We start from the raw sequence: 21,585 nt of genomic DNA on the forward strand, positions 1-21,585 counted from the left end.
AAGCCCTAATTAAATAAAATTGGCAGGATGAAACACTTTAATAATTTCTTTTCAAAATGGGAGCCACATCATAGGATAGACTGGGAACCTACTGAGGTTTGCCTTAGGATCTGTGGCTTCCCCTAGTTTCTCTTCGTTTGGATTCCTTAACAATGTTCCAGATTTGAGTTTTTCCCCCTTCACACCTCTTTGTCCGATTTCGTTGTAAAGTCCTATCATTTTGACCTCTTTGAAGATGATATTCCCTGATTTTTATCGAGAGTTTTCTTAGGTGACTTCGGTCAATTAATATGTAATTAACTATAGGGGCTTGCCCTTATAGGAAGTTTTTTCCGAACCCAGCTTAAAATAAACCCTATTTAATTATTTGTATTAAATAGTGTCATATATTACTTAGTTTATTTGATCGAGTCTCATCCTCAAGTCTTGTGTTTATCTCTTGGGATAGATACATGATTTGAGGTAGAACGCTCTTTCATTTAAACTGTGAAAAATATGAGGTCAGTTTGATTTCATATTTTTCTAAAATTATATATATATATACGTAAATTAAAACGTCCTTTCGAAGCGGGCGATGAGATTTTAATTCCGGCTGCCGACAGCTTTTTACGGGCGACACCCACAAAACAACTTTTTAGTGCCGACTGCTTCTTACGGGCGACACCCACAAAACAACTTTTTAGTGCCGACAATAGGTTGTATGAGTGGGCCCAAAAAAAAGGCACCCAACCCAAAACCACCAGGGCGCTAAGGGTCATCCTAATTTAGTTTTGCCTCTGCCTCTAGTTCTCGGAAGGGATCCAACTAACAAATTGGTAAGGTGTGTACCATTGTATCATTAACTAAAGTAACCAAAGTATCATCCATAAGACTCCTGAGCTCGAGCAGATCTCCATTCTTTTTCTTCCTCCTGGAAGTGTAAACCTGTCATTATTCATCTAAAGAATCAGTCTGATTAGGTGGTAGAAATGTATCAGAAGGATTACCAATCGTAGTACCCACAATAGGTTTTAGTATATGTGCAGTGTGAGTTGTCTCTATACCAAATACTTCCTGAAGATGAGCTGCGAGGTTCTCTTAATTATCAGTCTGAACACTATCCTTTGTAGGTAAAAGTTCCTCAATATTGTTTTCTATGGGGTTAGAAGGTGTCAACATCACATCAATCGCAGTAACAGTAGCAGTAGTGTCATGGGGGGGGGGGAACACCTCCTGTCTGACAGTATCCTCAGTCTGAACACTATCCTTTGTAGGTAAAAGTTCTTCAGTATTGTTTCTTATGGGGTTTGAAGGTGTCAGCATCACATCAATCACAGTAACAGTAGCAACAGTGTCAGGGGGGTCCACAGGGGCAACAAACACCTCATGTCTGGCAGTATTCTCAGGTGGAACTAAAATATCCGGAGTAATAGGGTTAGACCCATCCTTATCCACTTGAACCTTAAATTTCAAATTAGGATGGAGTTTGCGGCATTTATCAGGGATATACCCAAACATCTTACAGTGGGTACAATATGGAAGTCTGTGTTCCATGACGATTTGTTGTCAGTATCCATTATGAGTTGTGTCCAACCAGACTTCAGTAACATCAGGTAAAGTAATATCTCTTTCTACAAGTATTTTGGCCATAGAATGTCTGGTTAAGTTGAAAGTGGGTAGATCTAGGTTCATAGAATCTCAAAGTATTGCCCCAATAGAGTAAAGAACCTGATGATGAAAAAAGCAGAGCTTGAAACTAGGTAGACTATACCAGGCATGGACAGTAGGAGATTCATGATTAGGATCGAAATTGAGAGATCACTTGAGTAACTTCATTGACTTGCCTGCAATGGTAAGATATTTTTTGGAGAAAATCCGAGTGTAGTCTTCAGCCATAGTTAATTGGATCAACACATGTCTCTCATCTATGAGCCTAACTTTCCACTTTCCTGCTAGTTTGAGGTCATCAAAACTTTTTCTGATAACTTCCATCGGTGGGTGTCTCCACTGAAAATTTTCAATTAGAGCGAATTTAAATTTCTCTGTGAGGGTAGAAATTTCTAACTCAGAGAAAAAAAGTGTTGTTTTCCCACTTTTTCTACTTGCATTCTTAGCAAAGAGACAGTCACCTGTACCATCACGATAATTCTTATAACGTGAGGGGAAGACAACCGCCGACTCTCCTTGAGCATTACCCACCACGTGGGCAAAAGAGTCTTTGACATGTTCAAACGAAGAAGGAAGCGCCATGAGAGTAGGAAATCCACCTGTTAGAGGATCTCAAAGGATGTTTTCTGCGAAGAACAAATTCATCGTCGAACAGAAAGAAGCAGACCCGAACCAAAGCTGTCGGGCAGGGAAGCTATGCCGAAGGGTGCGGCTGGACGTCGTTGTCGAAATCGAAGCGAACGGCTGGACTCGTCGAGCAGACGCGACGAACTGTCTGCGTTGAAGACAAGCTGACGAAGCAGAAAAGCACTGAAGCAGACGAGGAATTCTTTGAGACAATCAATGGCGACGTGAATCACCATTCGAAACATTCAAAACCCTAGCAGAGCCCCCAGCAGAATCGAAGTTTTGGTTCCTCCAAAAGTTCTCTCCCTTTGTTGTTTCTTTCTCCTTTTCCCATCACTTTGCTCTGTAGTAGGTTGCCACTTTCGTCCTTACTTTCTGTTTCAGCCATCCCAGTAACTGAACCCCCTCTGGTCAGCTTGCAGCTCTTCAGTCAGAGGTATTTAACCTAGCTGTTACCACCTTACAATTCCTAATACCTCTTAAAATTTTCACAACTACTGATTCCTTCACAATCCAGTTGCTGGGATTGAGATTAGTGGAATTGTTCATTGTTTTGGAAGAAAACACCGAGTAAACAATGGTACCAACAGAACCTAGTAATGGGAGAGCAAGTAAGAAGAAAATGTTATAGAAAGGAAAATAGGACTTCCAACTGAAGTCCTAGCTTGGATTAATGCTCGTTCAATTTTGTTTAAAATATTAGTATTAGGTCTTTGGGTTTTTTGTCTTCACATGTATAATTATTTGAACCTTAGTTCTATTTCCTTGGGACATCTTTCTTAAACCTATAACATTGACTTGATACGAATTCTCCAAGGATTGCGGACAGTTTTTGTGAGACCACCTTTTCCTTTTGTAGGTAGGTTGTGAAGTTTATTCCTCATCCATGCTTTTAGTGTTGGGTAATCCTCTTGCATCCAAAAATCCCTAGGGGTATCTTCAACCTACTTTGAAGTATTTGAACAACAGTTTCATCTAATGAGGGTTATGGATAATATTTTGGTGTCAAGGCATGGTCTTGGCATAAAACCAAGGGGTGAGCGACTAGGATGGTTAAATCTTTACGACCCCAAACAATTAAGAGGCCAAAAAGGTACAGGAACTGGTCACCATGCAAAGGGAAAAAAGAAAACTATGCTATGATGGGGCAAATGTCTCAACTCCAGACATCAATGACTGAAATATACTGAAGGGTCCTTTCATAGGCCATGAAAAAAAAGCGCTCTAATTCCAAAGACTATTTATTTTGAAGGGGAATACCTTCTTGCAAGTAAAGACCAGCTCTTAGTTAGAAAACCACCCCCTTTCAAAGCGTATGCTAAGCTAGAATTGCCTTCCTTTGATGGCGTCATGGATGATGACATGGTGAAAATTTGATTAGAGATCCTGGAGGCATATTTTTCCCACAATTATTATTCTAGTTCAACTAAAAATATCATCCCACATATAAGGTGGGACATAAAGTTCTCAAACTATGACCAAGGAGCCTCATGATTTTATGTTAAAATGGAGGTCTCTGAGAAATGGAATCGAATTCATTTCAAAAAATTTAATGAGAACCATTGGAAGTTATATTGAAAATAAATTTTTTGTGATTTCCCGTAAATGGTTTTATTAGCCAATTAGGATTTATTTTGAGTTGTCATCTTCAAGTCTATCAAGCACAAAGTGTTAGGCTGTCGACAATTTTTGCAAGTTTACAAAGCTGTTGCATAAGTCAAATAATTTGCAAATCTTATGCCTAACTCTAGGGTTTGATTCACCTCCACCTACAAGCATCCCTTGCTTAAACTAGTTCTTTAAGCCAAAAAATCACATCAACGAAATAAAGTTCTCTTCTACTGGCATCTAAGAACATTATCTGAGTTCTCAAAAGAATTGAACATCCCCCTAAAGATTTATAGGATAAACTGGGGAAAAAAATAATGGTCTACTCTATGCACATACTATAATTTTTGTCGACATTTGTTGATCGCAATGTATATTTCACAAGCCGTTTATTTAAATACAATAACAATATGAAATATGGATGTATTGTCGCACAAAATTAATTCAAAATGTCTTATTCATACATCAAAATCACTCAATCAACACTTTTTTTACTAAACAAATTGTACCATTGAGTATGAGTATTTAAATTATCCATATATGCTATCTATATTTTACGAGTTGTCACATATGAGAACAAAATGTCACGTGAGATAAAAAAATCACTGAAATATCTGCCATTTCTATGCTTACCAACCACAACAATTTTTTTTTTTAAATTTAAAATTTAATAATTTAAATATTGCATTAAAATTCATACTTCATTTATAAAAACCATTTAAGTTGAAAAATTACATTAGAATTAACACATACATAACACCACAATTATATTACAAATTTTGAAGAAAAAATTTTTAATTAAGTAAAAATATAATAATTAATAATTATGTTATAATAAATATGTTATAATAATTATTAATTAATAAATACTAATAATAATAAATTGAATTTCTCACATCACATGGATGCACACACACATACATGTATGTACTCATTATTTTGTATATGTGTAAATTCATTATGTAAGTTTATTTACTTGTATGTGTCTTTAAAGTTTTGAGATCACAATATAATTCCATTTTGTCTATATTTTGTTAATGATGTCTGGTGAACTTGGGAAAATTCACACATAAATGGAGGTGATGTGTTTTTCTTTTCACTTTCAATTTCTAAGTCGCATAGTGATATTGGAGGAGAAAGACCCAAACCACTATAGAAATAGAAATATTATTGTTGAAATTTAATAGGGGTTACAAACAAAACTCTTGACAATTGGAAAATAGCAACATTAAACATAAAAAAGACTATCTAGGGCGACGTTGAAGGGATGAACCACGATTGGACAACAGGCGGGATGGCTGGGAATGAGCACTGTAGCTGAAGGGGGCAAGGGCAGAGCACGTTACCCGCCGCCTTTTCCTCTTTCCTTTTTCCCCTTCTTTCTTTCTTGTTCCCACCTAACTAGGGCTATACATACGTTGGTTTGCTAAGATTCTAAGGGTCTTTTGTTCTGTGTTGATTTCAAAATTTATGTGTGAAGTTTTTTTTCCCTTTCTTAGGGCTATATCCAAGGAGGTGGTGGTGCTCCGACCGTATCCTACTCCGAGATGGTGGTGTATCCTTCCTTATTCTCTTTCCTAACCCTTTTTCTCAGCTCTTTGGAGCCACCAGCCACCCCTTTCCCCATTCCAATCCCCAACCATCCTTCCCCCAACCGCATAACCTTGTTGTCCCTCTTCCCGACCTTCTTCCTGCCAACAACTGCCACTTTTTTGCAGCAAGATCGATTGTTCATCCACTCTCCTGCAGCAGAAGTCCACCTACCGACCTCCCAAATCACCTCCAAACCCTTCTTAACCGACCTTGCAACCAGCATCCCTTCCCGATACCTTCACCGCATTGTCATTGCCACTCCGCCCTCAGATCTTCTCTGCTGCCCTAGGCAGAGATTGATTTTTTATTGTGTTTTCCCTTTTCGTTGGTGTCAGATTGTATCCCTATTTCTATATTAATAAAAATTTTTGTTTCTTTTGTGGTTTGCGCTTTCCCGTCCGATATCATTTGGTATCAGAGCTAGTCCAACCCTAGTTCCATCATAGAGTTTTCTAGCATCTTCATACACCAAAAAGTTCTTCCTACCACAAAATTCTCTTTCCACAACCCAAAATCTAACCCGCCAAAATTTCTCTTCTATTCCTTAATCCATAGTCACGCCACTAAGGAGATACATCTCTGAGCCTACCAGAAAGAGATGAGGCCGGAGTTTTGTAGCCTTCAACAAAAACTTGCAGAGATTGAAGAGTTAACACAGGAAGAAGTTACCTTCGACCGAGATCTGGAGAGTCAAAGGGAATGAGATGAGGATCTGAATCCCTTTCATAAGGATAATTTTAGCGACGAAGAAGATAGGCCACTACGTTTTAAATTCCAATATCAGAGAGGCCTGGTGAGGGATATTTTAATCCCCCTCAGAGGGAGACTTATAGAGAGGATATATCATTTGGAGGACATAGAGACTTTGACATCAAGGTAGATCTACCAGAGCTTGAAGGAGGTGTGAATCCATAGGATTTCATTGATTGGTTGCAGGTTGTTGAGCGGATCTTCAAGTATAGAGATGTGCTAGAGGATAAGAGAGTCAAATTAGCTGCTATCAAATTGAAGAAAGGTGTCTCTTTGTGGTTGGAGCACTTACAATGACAAAGGAAAAAAGAATGTAGCGAGAAGATTACAGGTGGGAGATGATGAAAAGGCGGTGCAGAGGAAATACCTCCCACCTCATTACCTAGGTTTCTAAAGCTCCACCTCCTACCGTAGAGGGATATATCAGTAGAGGATTTCACCGAGTAGTTTGATCAATTGCAGATGAGGTGTGATTTGATTGAGCCTTAGGAACTCACCATAGTCCGTTATCTGGGGGGCTTGAAGCTAGATATCAACAATGTGGTAGAACTACAACCTTATTCTTCACTTGGGAGATGTTCAGGTACTAGCCTTGAAGGTGGAGTGGCAACTAAAGCAGAACAGACAACAATCATCCTCATGCAACAACAATGAGGCAGGCAGTCTCCTACAATTACAATGGCCGACAAAAGTATCTCGGGAGACACAAGCAAGCCTTGGCAAGGGAGTGACGCTTCAGATCAGAGCAGGAAGTTGCATGAGAAAGGGAGCTCCTCCAACACTGTAGCAGCCAACAAATGTTACCGTTGCCATGACTACGATCACATAGGCTCCGGCTGTCCCACTAGCACGGTAGTCACCCTCACAAATCAGGGCTCCTGGAAGAGATAAGCGACGAGAAGAAAGCTGAGGAACAGGGTAAGGTGTATCGGCTTTCACCAGATGAGAGAGAAATACTTGTCATTCAACGGATTATGCATGCCACGGACACATGGAATTTATAGTGGCTTCGACTCAAGTTGTAAAAAAAATTGTGACTGGGGTCTCCGAGGCATTCCCGACCATATTCATTGAGGTGGTTGAGGAAGGAGAATCGGGTCAACATTGATTGAGATGCCTAGTAAAGTTTTTAATCGGAGGCTCGCTACAGGGCCATGTATGGTGTGACGTGGTTCCTATGGATGCGTGCCGCCTTTTGTTGTGACAACCATAATAGTTTGACCGGAGGACTCAGCACGATGGATTCAAAAGCACATATTCATTTACCAAGGAGGGAAAACACACCATTCTATTCCCTTCAACAGAGCCCGAGATCACTGGAACTCTTACCAGCAGAGCAGCGTCAATGGGGCCAGTTTTAGTGACGACACAAAATAAGAGGATTGAGACCCCAGAGAAGATGTCAAGACTTCGCGGTCAACATCGTACCACCAACGCCATCACCAGACGATAAGATTTAGGCTATTCCCACAGGACATTCAACTGGCTCGACTATGGGTTACCTTGGGAGTATCCCACAGTACAAGCATGAGTCTCAGTCTCTGGAAAGTGGATCGATAGGGACTGAGGCGCTCAAGTGGTGTCGACTTCTTCAATGCTTCGGGCGATTATGCAGGCGACAGCCGCCAAGATTAGAGAGAATGAGCCAGAAGCTTCGATGAATTAGTTTGAAGCTCTCCCAACCTCGGGAGACTAACACGGGAGCGAGTGTCTCTTGTATGGGAGTGGGAGACAAGTTAGTCGGCAGAACTGGCTGGCATAGGGATCGGTCCATGGGGCCCGGTCCAGGTTTCTAGTAGTTTCGGGCGGCATTAAGGGAGAGCGACAATCTTTTGTGTTACCCGCTCGGATCGAACAGGATTTGAAGGAGAGCAACCCTGACGTCTTTCCTTTCGCGTCTCCCGCTTGGTTCGAGCGTTTACCGCTGCCTTCTCCCCTTCTTTTCTTTCTTATTTCCCCGCATAGCTAGAGCTATATGTACGCTGGTTTGCTAAGAGTCTAAGGGTCTTTTGCTATGTGTTGATTTCAGAATTCTTATTTGGAGTCTTTTCCCTTTTGTAGGGTTGTATCCGAGGAGGTGGTGGCGCTCCGACTGTATCCTACTTCGAGGTGATGTTGTATCCTTATTCCCTTCTCTAACCCTTCTCCTCCCCTCTTCGCAGCCTCCAGCCACGCCTTTCCTCATTCTAACCCCTAACCATCCTTCCCCCAGCCACATAACCTTGTTGTCCCACTTCCCGACCTTCATCCTGCCAATAGCTGCCAGTTTTTTACAGCAGGTCCGGCTGTCCAACTACTCTGCTGTAGCACAAGTCCAACTATCGGCCCCAAATCACCTACAAACCCCTTTTTAATTGACCTCACAACTACCATCCCTTTCCTATATCTTCACCCCATTGTCGGTGCCAGTTCGCCCTCAGTTCTTCTTTTCGTCCCTAACCGAAGATTGGTTTGTTATTGTGTTTTCCCTTTCCGTTGGTGTTGATTTGTAACCCTATTTCTATATTAATAAAAAGTTGTGTTTTTGTTGTGGTTTGGGCTTTCTCCTCCGATATCATCATCCATGGTCAGGTCTGCTAATGTTCCTCTCAAAGTTTGCAAAATATTAGCTCGAGGCACCATAATCTCATACACTGTTGGACGACCAATTACCTCTAGATCACTATCTTCAAGCATGTTTTCCTTGTTTATGTCCTCACCGTTTTTAGTGTCTGTTTTGTATTTATTCAACTTTTCGATGACGCCCTAGTTGGTGGAGTAGATCAGTCTTCTGATTGTGCATTCTGCTTCAGTATGTCCAAATCTGTGTCACTTGCAACAGTTTCTAGTTGTGACATACTTGCAGATTAGTTTCATTGGATAGTAGTAAGGGGGATCGTTTGGTGATGTAGTCTCTCCACTTTAGAAGCTAGAGTCTGTAACTCTTGGCAGTAGTAAGTTAGTAGGAACTGGCACTGTCTTTCCCGTTTCATCTTCATATTTTCTTGTCCACCCCTTTGACCTTTCGGATCATGGTCGAAGTTAGCCTCCCATTGGATTTCATCTTCCATGTTCTTAATCTATCACTAAACCAAGGGTGGGAAGTAGGAAGTTTGCACATATCCTCTATTTATGTATGAATTCCCCTCATGGAGTTGATTGGACATCATTCTATTTGCACGAGAAGAAGGTACTTAATGAGGGATCTATAATTCAGTAGAATTGCAAAATCCTTTATGAAGGTTCCCAAATCTCTAACAAGACTCCATTAATTTTGGAAAACTCAAACATCCCTAGTGTTAAGAGAGATCAGACTTGATGGTAGTTGGATCAAAATGTTATTACAAAATTATCAACAATTAATTAAGGAAAGTTTAATTAAATCCCTCCAACTTTTGGTTGATCAAAACATTGACAATGTAATGATTTATCAATTTCCTAGATTTAAGGAGTTCAATTCTAGAAAGTGGTTGCTATTTTAGAGGGAGTTTCACATGGAAGTTATTTCTTCGATTTTTAAATGGAAGTTAGTCTTTGTAGGGGATGGTTGATATTTTCAAACATTTTTTTATATTTTTTTATGTTTCATTTAACGTCTAGTTTTGGTTGTCTTAGGAGAGGAGAAACGAAGAATCGAAGAAGATAAGACGAGGAGTCAGGCAATCGAAACAAAGGGGAGAGGAAGCGAGGGGGTCGGGAACACAAAAGGATATTTTCCATGTATAAATTGATGCTTAGAAGGGGCGACAGAGGCGAGAAACGACTTACCTGGGAGTTGAACGACACAAAAGATGTCCTAGCCAACGACGGGGAGGTCTGATGAAGGATCGACGTCGAGCTTTGAGGGGTCGTGTGCAAATGAGAAGCAGTAAGTAGTGTGGTTGAGCATTTCACACGGAGAAGAGGCAGGAGGTCTCAATGTCGGTGTCCAACAACGGAGAAGACGTTGAGTCACGATAGAGTGTGTCGAAGAGGAAGTTGCGGAAGAAGCTCTTTCGTGCGTGTGATTTAGTTCTCGCACGCAGGGAGCTCTCTCTGGTAGTTTACGGAGTTGTGAGCAGAGGAAGGGTTTTGCATGCGCAGAGTAGAGCGACCGACTGACTTTATAAAGGTAATTTATTTTTAAGTTGTTTAATAAATATTATATATATTTTATATAAGTTTATTATTTAAAGGTTAAAAGAATTTCATTCAGGCATTGAATTTAAATATATAAATTAACGTAGTATGACAAGGCCCAATGTGATAAATTTATGTTTATCATTGTTGATTGAAATTATTATGTTGCTGCTAGCAATCAGCATGAATAGAAGTTGAAGGAAATGGTGGATGGTTGTATTGATTTATTTATGAGGAAGTCCTTGGATTTAAGAATTTCAGCTATGTTGCCAAATTTAATGGACAAGGTTGTGGAAATGAAAATCACGGTGATTTTTTTTTTTTTTTGCATGCTTGGGATGCCACCTAATTCCTATGTATAAACTCTCTAATACCTAGACTTTACTTTTTTACTTTTATAACACCCAAATCCAAATCACTCATATTGCATAAAAAATACCACTTTAACTTTAAAAAATGTGAAATACACATTTTCATGCATAGGCAAAGTGGCTTACGTGTAAAAATTGAAATTTGGGTGTTAGATATGTAAATACATATTTAGGAATTGAGTGGTACTTTGTAAATCTTCCTTTTTTTTGACAAAGATAAAAAGTTTTGACAAATCGGGAAGATAAGATCTATGAGCTAGAGAGGAAGGAACATGAAGATAACCACAGAAGAGGGAGTGAATCCCTAAAGGGGAAGCAAAAAGGAAAACATTTACTTTATTCCGTCATCCGCTATGACTGATTCACAAGACAGCTCAGTTTATTACAACAAACCTTATTTTTAATTATGAAACTACCCTTGAAAAACTTTTTTAAAAAAATACTTCTAAATGACAAATGAGAACTAATGACTAGATATTTTGACACAGATAAGACTCCTTATTTAACATTGGAATTTTAAACATCTTGAATTGCATCACGTTGCTTGTGTATTTTCCACAAATTTATCGTGCCACAAGTTTGATTTATCTTGCAATCAGAAAGATCCCTACCTGCACATTTGAGCCTTGCACTATTTTGTCACACTGGAACACTTTTTTGTACGGAGTCGAGCGCTTGGACCAACAAGCCCAGCACTGGACTTGATTTAGCTTTCTTTTCTTTTTCTTGAAGTGTTTTTTTTTTTTTTTTTGTGTCTAGAAAACACAACAAAACAGCCCACTTATCGGCCAAGTTTGCTTTGCTAAGTCTTTTGTTTGAAAATCTATAGATTGTGATCCTCCCTTTTTGAGTTGGCTTAGGGATGACTTCGTCCACCTTGCATATGCTTTGATGCATTCTTTTGTAACTTTTTTGCTCGATCAATGTAAAATGTGTGCCTTTAAGGATGACATGGTTGTAAAGTAGCTCTTCCACCTCCGAGAGATTAGTGGTCTGGTAAACTGTTGTTGCAACTGAAGTTGTATTGAAACATCTATATTCTTATTGGGATTAAACTACGACGACAACAACAACAAAGCCTTAATCCCACTATGTGGAGCCAGCTATTACACAAAGATCAAAAGGATTCATGTCTTAATTTTTTTTTCAACAAGTTTTGCGTTGGTTGTCGACTACCTAATGTAACCTTTCATTTTTCACGTTCGGGCTTGGGACCGGCAATGGCATTGTTTATCTTATTGGGATTATGATCAACTAATTTTATGAGTTGCTTATGGGTATTTGTTTCGCTTACTAGCATTACTTAACATCTCCCCCTATTGAAAATTTAGAAGAAACTTGTTTCCCAACCCTTCTATCTCATGTTATTTTCTATTGTTAGTAACTTTGAACATTTTATTGCAAATGTCTAACATGGTTAATTGTCAAATTCAGCAGCAGAATTAAGTTATTTATTAGTGAATGTGCTACAAATATTCTAGTTCATTTTCTTCTATCTACATTCATCAAGGAAATGATACAAGAAATTTTCCGGAGATTGATTCTTATGTTATATTCTAAATTGTTGGTTTCCTTTGAGTATGTGTGGCACCATGCTACTCAACTCTTTCAAAATAAAACTTTTATTTAAACTTTTGACCGTTATTAACTCTCAGCTCTGTTTACCAGCTAAGGTATGGTTCTTTTTCGTTCATACTTCCCAACATAGATGATTTAAAAATTATCTGTAAGATTGTTTATTCTTATATGGAACCATGATGTGAATCTTGGTTGATACCAAGCTTCTTAACTAGCTTATATTGCAGACTTTAATATCGTGAGCTATGTAATTTTCTTATTTATATTCTATGTTATACTTTATGTTTCATTCATTTTCACAACAATTATATGGTTGTAATGTAGTTCTTAAGTTTTTTTTTTCCTCTTTGTTTAATCACGTGGAGGGGCAACCATTTCGCCTTGACTTTTTTTTTTTTCAAACACTTTCAGTAACATGAATCTAGGATCAGCTCTTCATCTGCTTTTACTTCATTTAATATTTCCCATTGCTACTTAGTGTTTACTCATTACCGCAGGTCCAAGTCCTAAACCTCATATCTTTGCTTACTGAACATTTGGGTGAAAAGATTACCCAATTTGCCGGCCAACTGGCAAATTTTTTCCGAAAGGTATCCTGTTACATATTTTTTTAGTTAGACTACATTGTCATATCATACATGCTATTGTTACATTTTACTACTTGCAATGAGTCTGTTGCCCCTTCTTTTACTTTTGTTCGTTGTGATGGTTGTCACCAAAAAAAAGATTTGCAGTGTGTGATCATGTATTGATACATATTGTGTTGTAACTGTTATAACATGGTAGATTTTAAGATATGAATAAGCGAACGGAGTTGTAAGTTTTTTATGCTTGGTAGTAAAAGATTTCTACAACTGGCTCCTGTTACATAACACCACCATAAAATGATAATTGCTATTTTATTAAAATCATCATATGTAATTATTTGAAATGACATGATATCTGGATTCGGTTTTGATTTAGTTTGTATGTTTTTAACTCCTGAATTCAGATGTGGGAGGAATCCGTTGGTGAAAGTTTACTGCAGATTCAACTTCTTGAGGCCCTTAGAAATTTTGTTTGCTCGCTTGGCTATCAGTCTTCTGTCTGCTATAACATGCTTATACCTATTCTACAAAAGGGTATTAACGTTGATAATCTTGATGCACTAAATCTATTGGAGGATAGTATTCTGGTTAGTTATTTTTTGAAAGATTTACATACATACCACTGAATTCCTATGTATTTACATATTTAACCTCAAAACTTCAATTTGTACATAAATGCCGCCTTGCCTATGCATATAAAGATGTATTTCACATTTTAAAAGTTAAAATAGTAGTTTTTTTTATTTGATGTCAAAGATTTTGGTGGTATAAATGTAAAAAAGTAAAATTTAGGTGTTAGATATGTAAATACGTAGAAATTGAATGGCTTTTATGTAAATTTCTCTTATTTTTTTCTACTGTAGATTACTGAATGATGCAAATTTGCATGAGTTTTTTGCATTTTTCATATTTTCAGCTTTGGGAAGCTGTACTTTCGCATGCAACATCAATAGTGCCTCAGCTGTTAAACCTTTTTCCCTCCCTGGTGGCCATCATTGAGAAAAGTTTTGATCATTTGCAGGTTAGGTTTTAAGACCCTCAATTTGAATAAGATGCATGCATGCCGTTTGGATGATCATGTTAACTGTTTAGGGTGATTTAGTACTCAAGTTTTAAGCTTTTCCTGATATAAAAAATATATAAGGGGCATTTACATACATAGCACACAATTCTTATTTATTTACATATCTCAAACCTAAATTTTCATATTTATACACATGGCACTCAAATCTTTAATATGACATCAATAATAGCACTATTACCACTTTTTAAAAGTAAAATTCACATTTTCACGCATAAGTTAAAAACACCAAAATACTATGTATATAAATATGAAAGTTTAGGTTTGAGATATGTAAATAGATAAGAATTATCTTCTGCGTATTTAAATTTCTCAATATATAATTGTGAAAATGCTGTTCTTTTGTACAACTTTATGCTGAATGATAATTTTAAGTGGCCTTTTTTATGAATTGGAAACTTTTCTTTTCCCAATAATGCACACACAAATGATACTTGATTTCTTTTGCATTTCTCGGAACAAATTCTACTTGTTGTTGCCATTTTCAATTTAAACGGGACATTATATTCTTGCTCTTGTGAATGTCAAGGTTGGTACCGATTAGATATATTAATTTCTCAGAAATTACAACTAGTCTGGTGAAACCATTATATAAGCAAAAAATTAACCATGCGTTACCTGATTTAGCGCTCAATTTACAAGTTTTTTATGCTTTTAAAAAACAATGCTACATGCGATGCTAAACAAGATTGTTTTTGAAGAAGGATGCGTTGAATTCAAACTATATTGTTGGGATAAGGCTAAGGATTAGTTAAGAGAATCCTTTCTTTGGTTTATTTTATTTTTATGCATGGTTTATAATTTACTCTCGTAAGACATATTTGTACATACGATTTATAATTTTCTCTCATAGGTCAGATGTGAATTCATTGAGAGAGGCTTAGGCAAAATTGTGAATGACGTAATTTATCTCTGAACAGGTGGTTGTAGATATCATAGAGGACTACATAATTTTTGGCGGTGCAGAGTTTTTAAATATGCATGCCTCAACTGTAGCAAAATTGCTTGATGGTATTGTTGGAAACGTAAATGATAAAGGACTTCTTTCAACAATTCCAATTCTTGATATATTGATTCAGGTATATATTATAATATTGGTAAAAAACTCTCTCACCTCGCTTCAGCTTTTTTATTTTTTATTACACCTATAAAACTCGAGAAAAATCTAAAAAGAAATATCAAATTTTCATAAGCCAAAAGAAAAGGCTGTCCAAAATTACTCCAAAGCAAGCATATATAATTTTGTTTGAATTTTAGGAATATTTTATCTTTAGTATCTTCTATTTTAGTATTTTTTATGTTTAGAATGTAGTATTGTTGGTAAGTTATAATTCCTTTTTTTTTTTTTTTTTTGGGGGGGTTGGTGAGTTTATGGTTTTCCTAATACGGGTGCTTTCCCCTTCTATTTATCTTTTAATCATTTTCTATGAAGTTGAGGATAATTATTTTTCCTTATTCAAACTTACATGATATCAAAGCTTGCAAGAGAAATTAAAATCGAGATCGAAATTTCCCTAGAGTTCTCGATGATCAATCGTTTCCGAAATCATCAATCACGCGTCCTCGAAATTTTTGTTGCTCGTGATTGCAGCTTTTACTCCTGTTTTTTCCATCACGATGGACTCAAAATCGAAGGAGTTGTTCATGTTGTTTCCTTCTTTCTCGTTACTCATGATTGAAGCTGTTGTTTTTCTGTCACGTTTGAACTCACCATCGTTGCTGCTCCTGGCACATTCTCTGATGAAGTCATATAAGTTAGTAATGATGATCAGAGTCCAAAGAAATTTTATCATCTCTATTAGCTCCAGTAATTTCGAAACAACTTCGCCTCATCCTGCAACCCCTCACATGTCTATATCTGCTGATTATTATTAAAAAATTCTAGCACTTTATCTCTCATTTATAAAACTCAACAAGCACAACTATCTCGAATGAGCTCAAACTATAAAATTGGTGATCGATGGGAGAGACAAAATTGGGTATTTGACCGGAGAAACTTCAAAACCTATTGTTAGCAATCCGAATATGAAAATATGACAGCCATGCAAATCTCTTGTTGTGTCTTGTCTCATCAACTCAGTAGAGGCAATATGCTATCTCTGTCTGAAACAATCGATTTTGATACTTCATACAACCTTACAATTTATCCACATATAATTTAGTCTATTTTTCAACAGAATCTGGTTGTTTAATGGGCAAAAAATGAGCAGACTTGGTCAATCAGATAAGAAATGGGTAGACTTAGTCAATCTGTCAATAATTACCCATATAGCATCAAAATCTTGTCGTGGTTTAGGCAATCCAATCACTAAATCTATAGTAACATCTTCGTGCATTTTTTACATTCTGACTCAAATTTCTTGTGATTCTGGCACTCCCGCCATTGTTGTTCTAGTCATCTTCCTTCCACCATCCATACTTTCCTTCTTCTGAGTCAGCTGCCATACTTCTCTCTTTTGACAACTCACAATCTTCTAGTCGCCTCATATTTGTTGCCATCGTCGTTCCAGCCCTCCCTCTTTGTTGCCCTCCTTGTCCCTGCCCTCCACCGTAGATGTTGCAGCTGCAACACCTTTGCTTTGTTGATTTCCTGCAAACTGCAGTTTAGCCGCCCCCAAACAACAAACTGTCATTATTTGGACTGTCGTCCCTTGTTGCCCTGCTGTTGCAGCCACCCATAATTATTGACGCCCTCTCATCAGTGGTCTGAAAACTAGGGTTGTCAAAAAAACTCATTGTTTGCAAAACGAGCCGAACTCAAACAATTTTTTTGAGCTTGATTTATAAACGAGGCGAACATGACCAATGATTTGTTCAATCGTGTTTGACTCATTTTGACTCGAAATAATTAAATAATAATGTTTATTTATATTTTTTTCATATTACTTTTTTATAATGTATTTTAAAATAACTCATATAAGAGATTTGTATGGTATAAAGATTAAAAGTAAAGTTTAGGTGTTAGATATTTAAATACATACGAATTGGTTGGTATATGTGTAAACTAAACTTCAGCCCAACCCATCACACGGTCCCACAATTCCACTCATTTTCTTATCTTTGTTTAGGTGCTAGCTATGTAAATACATGGGCATTAGCTGGCATGTAATAAATGACACCCCCCTCCCTCCAAAAAAAATAAAAAGAAAGAAAGAAAGAAAACAAAGCCATGAACCATTCATTTTTCTTGTACTGTTTAGTTCCACATCGGCGGGAGAGGTTTTCTTACAGCCTTAAAGGTGCTTAAATCCAGGGAAATCTCTCTTTTGAGCACTATTGTTGTGTGGCCTACTTAAAGATTCTAGCTATTGAGCTGCAATTCTAGCCGAACACAAGCTTAATTCAAACATTCGAGCTTGAATTGAGTCTAACACAAACAAGCTGTTCATGAGCCATTTTGAGCATAAGTTATTTCAAGCACGAGCCAAACATAAAATAATAATAATAATAATGAGTCGAACATGAATAAGCATTGGGTTCACTCAAGCTTGGCTCGAACTCCTGTCCTACTTTGTCCCCACCTCTTCAAGCCCCCTAATTGTCATCACCATCACCCAGGATCTGCCCGAATGTGAGTTTACATGTCGTGTGTTTTATTTTCCCTTCCAAGTGTATTTGATTGTAACCACCTATTTGTTTCTAGCAATAATAATTCTTTTCCTATTGATGTTTGGGTTAACTCTGGTATAACATAAAATTTGCTTTTTTTAAAATTTTAAATTACGACGTCTCAACATTCATGTTGATGGTCATCTATAAAGTCTGACATTATGATCAAATTCGGCATTAATTGAAGTGGTTTATTTTGCCATCAGAGGCATCTGAGCAATTTTGTCGTTAATCAAATCACCTTATCTCCAGTTTATGTGAATTTGCATTTAAGCCCCATCATTTTGACACGTTTAGCCCAGTCGATTGATAAGATGCCCCTTGATAGATTTTGATGCTTTCTATGTGCTAACACAATCTATTTTGTAAACGAGCATTTTTTAGGTAGCTTCAACATTGATCGAAGGGTTTGTGCTTGACCCTGTATCGTCACATTCATCTTCATCATTCTCGTTGCTCCCATTCAATTCAACTAATGGATCCTATATATATATATATATATAGAGATATGGGTCAAACACAAACAACTTGTCCACTTTATTTTATCTTTTGTTTTGTTTTTATCATTTTTTCCGTGCTGAGATACATTGGTTGTTAATTTTACTTTTCTTGGCACGATGTGGCAGTTTTCTTTTGCTAAAACTAGGTGTTTAGGTAATGAAAGGTGGATCAGATCGGGTTTGTTTCACTTTTCCATTTGATGCTATGGATTTAATATTCCATACTTATCTTATCTTCAATAAATGCGGAAGGTACTGGATTTCCCATTGAGTCGATCTGAAATAGTTTAGAGCATCATTTGATTTTAATAGATAAACGAGAGAAGCTGATCATCTTTCCATGCTACTGTTTTCTTCCGTTTTCTGGCTTATATGATAAAATTAATGTATTAATCATGCTCATCTTGTATTCAGTGCTTTCCCTTAGAAGCACCTCCATTGATGTCTGGAGTTCTTCAGGTTTGTTGGCCATCTCTTGTTACTATAATAACTAAACACCTCAAAGTTAATCTTTTTCCCGGCTCTCAATATAAATGCCTTTTTGGTAGAAACTCATATTGTTATGCTTGAGTGGAGAAGATGACCGGAATCCTTCCCGGACAGCAGTGCGAACTTCCTCCGGAGCTATTCTGGCAAGGCTGTTGGTAATGAATACCAATTATCTTGGACATCTGGCGTCTGATCCAGCTCTAACGATGGCTCTTCGACAAGCTGGTCTTTCCATCAATCAAAATATTCTTCTCTGCTTGGTAGATTTGTGGGTTGACAAGGTAATAGTATCATATCATATATCTTGTTGTAGCACTTAACTATAAAAAGTTTTAAGGGGCATTTACATACATACGACCCAATTCCTATGTATTTACATACGTAAGACAAAGTTTGTTTGTTACATTTATACCTAAATCTTTCTTATCACACAAAGAATGCCACTATTTTAACTTTGAAAAGGTGAAATACACCTTTTCATGCATAGTTAAAGTAGTATGTAGGTAAAATCTAATTTTTAGGTGTTATATATGCAAATACATAATAATTGAGTTGCATGTTAGTAAATCATTCAAATTTTAAATACAACTTTGCATTATCTCGGATACACGAACTATTTTATGCTTGCCTAACATTCCCTTCTTTTCTGCATTTGCTGATAATCTTGTGGCACAAGTTGATGTCATCAGTGATGTGATAATTTCTTTCTTGGAAGGGTATCAGCGGCAGATTCACTGTATTTAACATTATGAAATTTTGATTTCCTTTTCTGGGCTAGTGAATATTTCATCAGAATCTTCTTGAACCAAATTATTCACCGGAAGTGGAAGTCTTATTGTTGGCTTAACTTATCATTCTCAATACCATTTTACTGATCTTATGATTTAACGTGTAGTGTTGAGCTGTGTAAAGCTACTCTAGCGGGGGTGGGGTTGTATTCTATTTGAAGAGTGGTGTGGACCTATTATTGTTGTGTTCTCTCCACCTTAAGGGCTAATGCCTAGAGTTTAGATATTTTGTAATGTCTAATAGGGTTGCAACTATACCACATTTTCAATGGATGGTCTTAATCTCCTCAGATATCGAGTTATATGGTGTTCTCATCGGGCTCTACCAACTCACACTTCAACATAAGCTTCTCGAATTTAACTGCATTCCTCTACTAAAAAAAATATTATTGTTGTAGGTGAAGTTTCAAGAACATGTCAAATATGTAATGTAGTGGTATGTACTTATGATATATCTCTCATTTCATCTTGGACAAGGTAGTGATTTTGTTTTTTATCTTGTGTAGCCATAGGCGTATTAAATTTCCCCACGATAAAGATTTACTCTTCTTTAATTTGACGACGACTAGATTTACCTCTCTGCCAAGTGGGGCGTGCTTGTACTCAAAGAAACGTTCCATTGCTTGGAGCCACTCGATGAGCTCGTCCTGATCCATCCGACCATCAAAATTTAGCAAGTTGATCTTCACTCCAAAATGATGGTTTTATTATAATACTAGAATATTAAAATGAAGATTTCTGTATTAATTATTTTTATTTGCTTTTATTTTTTCCTTTATTCTGTTTTTATTTCTTTTCTTACTAGTAGATATTGTAATGAGAATTTATAGCCCTCTTTGCATCAATAGGATTACCTCGGGTTCTATTCTAACATGGTATTAGAGCCATGATTCTAACCCTAGTAGACGCCGGACCTTTTTCCAACTGGTCAGATCTCCCTTTAGTCGGTCAGATCTTCTTCCAACTGGCCTAATCAGTTTCTTGCTATTCTTCCTGTGGTTCCGAACTGAGTTCCTACTGTCAGCTTTCCTTCCTGTGTATATTTCTGCGATTCTTCTCAACTTTCCATCCCGTTGTTGCTCTTCCTGCGACACTTACTAATCGGGTTTTGTCAACCGCAATTTCCGTTTACCCTTACAGGTCGTCTACTCTACTTTGCCTGTTGTTCTTCCTTGCCTGACATTTACAATAACTAACAAGTCTCCCTCCAGGTTTGTCGGAGCTCCTCCGGGAACCTTCTTCCAGCCATCCAGGTGCAGTGAAAACCCCTTCCAGAGGCCAAAGTCCTCCATTAGCCGGAACTTTACGATGTATCGCCAACCTAACATCTTATTTGGTTCAATCGGAGTTACGATAAACTCCTCCAGTAAAGAGCCATCATCAGAAGATGTTCTTCATTCCAGCGGAGGATCAATTCCAACCTTCATTTCTCTGTAGACTGGAGGACAGGAAAATAGCATGAACTTCTTGCAGGCAACCCATAAACTAAACGACAGTAACTTTCTCCAATTATCCCAATTTATTTCCTTATTTATCAAAGGGCATGTGAAATTTGGTTATCTCACTAGTGTGATTTGTGAACTTTAGAAGACTGACCCAGCATATGGAGCTTGAGAAGTGGAGAATTTCATGGTCATGTGGTGGCTGATCAACTTCATGGAGACTTCTATTGGTCAATCATATGGAGCTTGGAAAGTGGAGAATTTCATGGTCATGTGGTGGCTGATCAACTTCATAGAGACTTCTATTGGCCAATCATATTTGTTCCTTCCTTCAGCTAGTTCCCTCTAAACTGCAGTCCATGATTCCTACTCAGATGTAGGGAATTTCAGCCAATTCTATGAGGTATCTAATGAAATCCATGAGGCAAAACAAGGATCGAGGACTGTGACTCGGTACTATAATGATCTAGTCGCATTATGGATGAAATACGACTTATATTATGACTACACTTGGGAGTTTTCGCCCGACCTATCTCTCTTTTAGAAAATTGTAGAAAAGGGCTGCTTCTTCTAGTTTTTGGCAGACCTCAACAAAGATCTTGACGTAGTTTGGGGTTGTATCCTTGGTCGAGATCCTCTTCTACCTGCGTTGCTTTCACTGAGATTCGTAGTGAAGAGAGTCGGAGACTTATCATTGCTTGGTGCTTCCACTCCAACTGTCGATGTATTCGCCTTGGTCTCTAATAATGCTCAATTATGGGTTGGTTACCCCACTTGTGATTACTGTCACAAACCCAACCACACTCGTGATAAATAT

At 37.5% G+C, this 21,585-nt stretch overlaps 1 protein-coding gene across 4 annotated transcripts in view; it reads left to right on the forward strand.

Annotated features, from left to right (window-relative positions):
- Positions 1-21,585, forward strand: part of LOC110023201 (importin-11) — a 102,602-nt gene that overhangs the window by 71,588 nt on the left and 9,429 nt on the right. For 3 of the 4 annotated variants that reach the window (XM_020722495.1, XM_020722496.1, XM_020722493.1), the window contains exons 14-19: positions 12,770-12,862; positions 13,264-13,446; positions 13,776-13,880; positions 14,861-15,019; positions 18,464-18,508; positions 18,598-18,819. In XM_020722495.1, the coding sequence (XP_020578154.1) occupies positions 12,770-12,862; positions 13,264-13,446; positions 13,776-13,880; positions 14,861-15,019; positions 18,464-18,508; positions 18,598-18,819 (807 nt within the window). The remainder of the gene's footprint in view (positions 1-12,769; positions 12,863-13,263; positions 13,447-13,775; positions 13,881-14,860; positions 15,020-18,463; positions 18,509-18,597; positions 18,820-21,585) is intronic. The other variant, XM_020722497.1, reaches the window with a different exon arrangement.

Source organism: Phalaenopsis equestris, unplaced genomic scaffold, assembly GCF_001263595.1.
Source record: "Phalaenopsis equestris unplaced genomic scaffold, ASM126359v1 Scaffold000223, whole genome shotgun sequence".
NCBI lineage: Eukaryota > Viridiplantae > Streptophyta > Magnoliopsida > Asparagales > Orchidaceae > Phalaenopsis > Phalaenopsis equestris.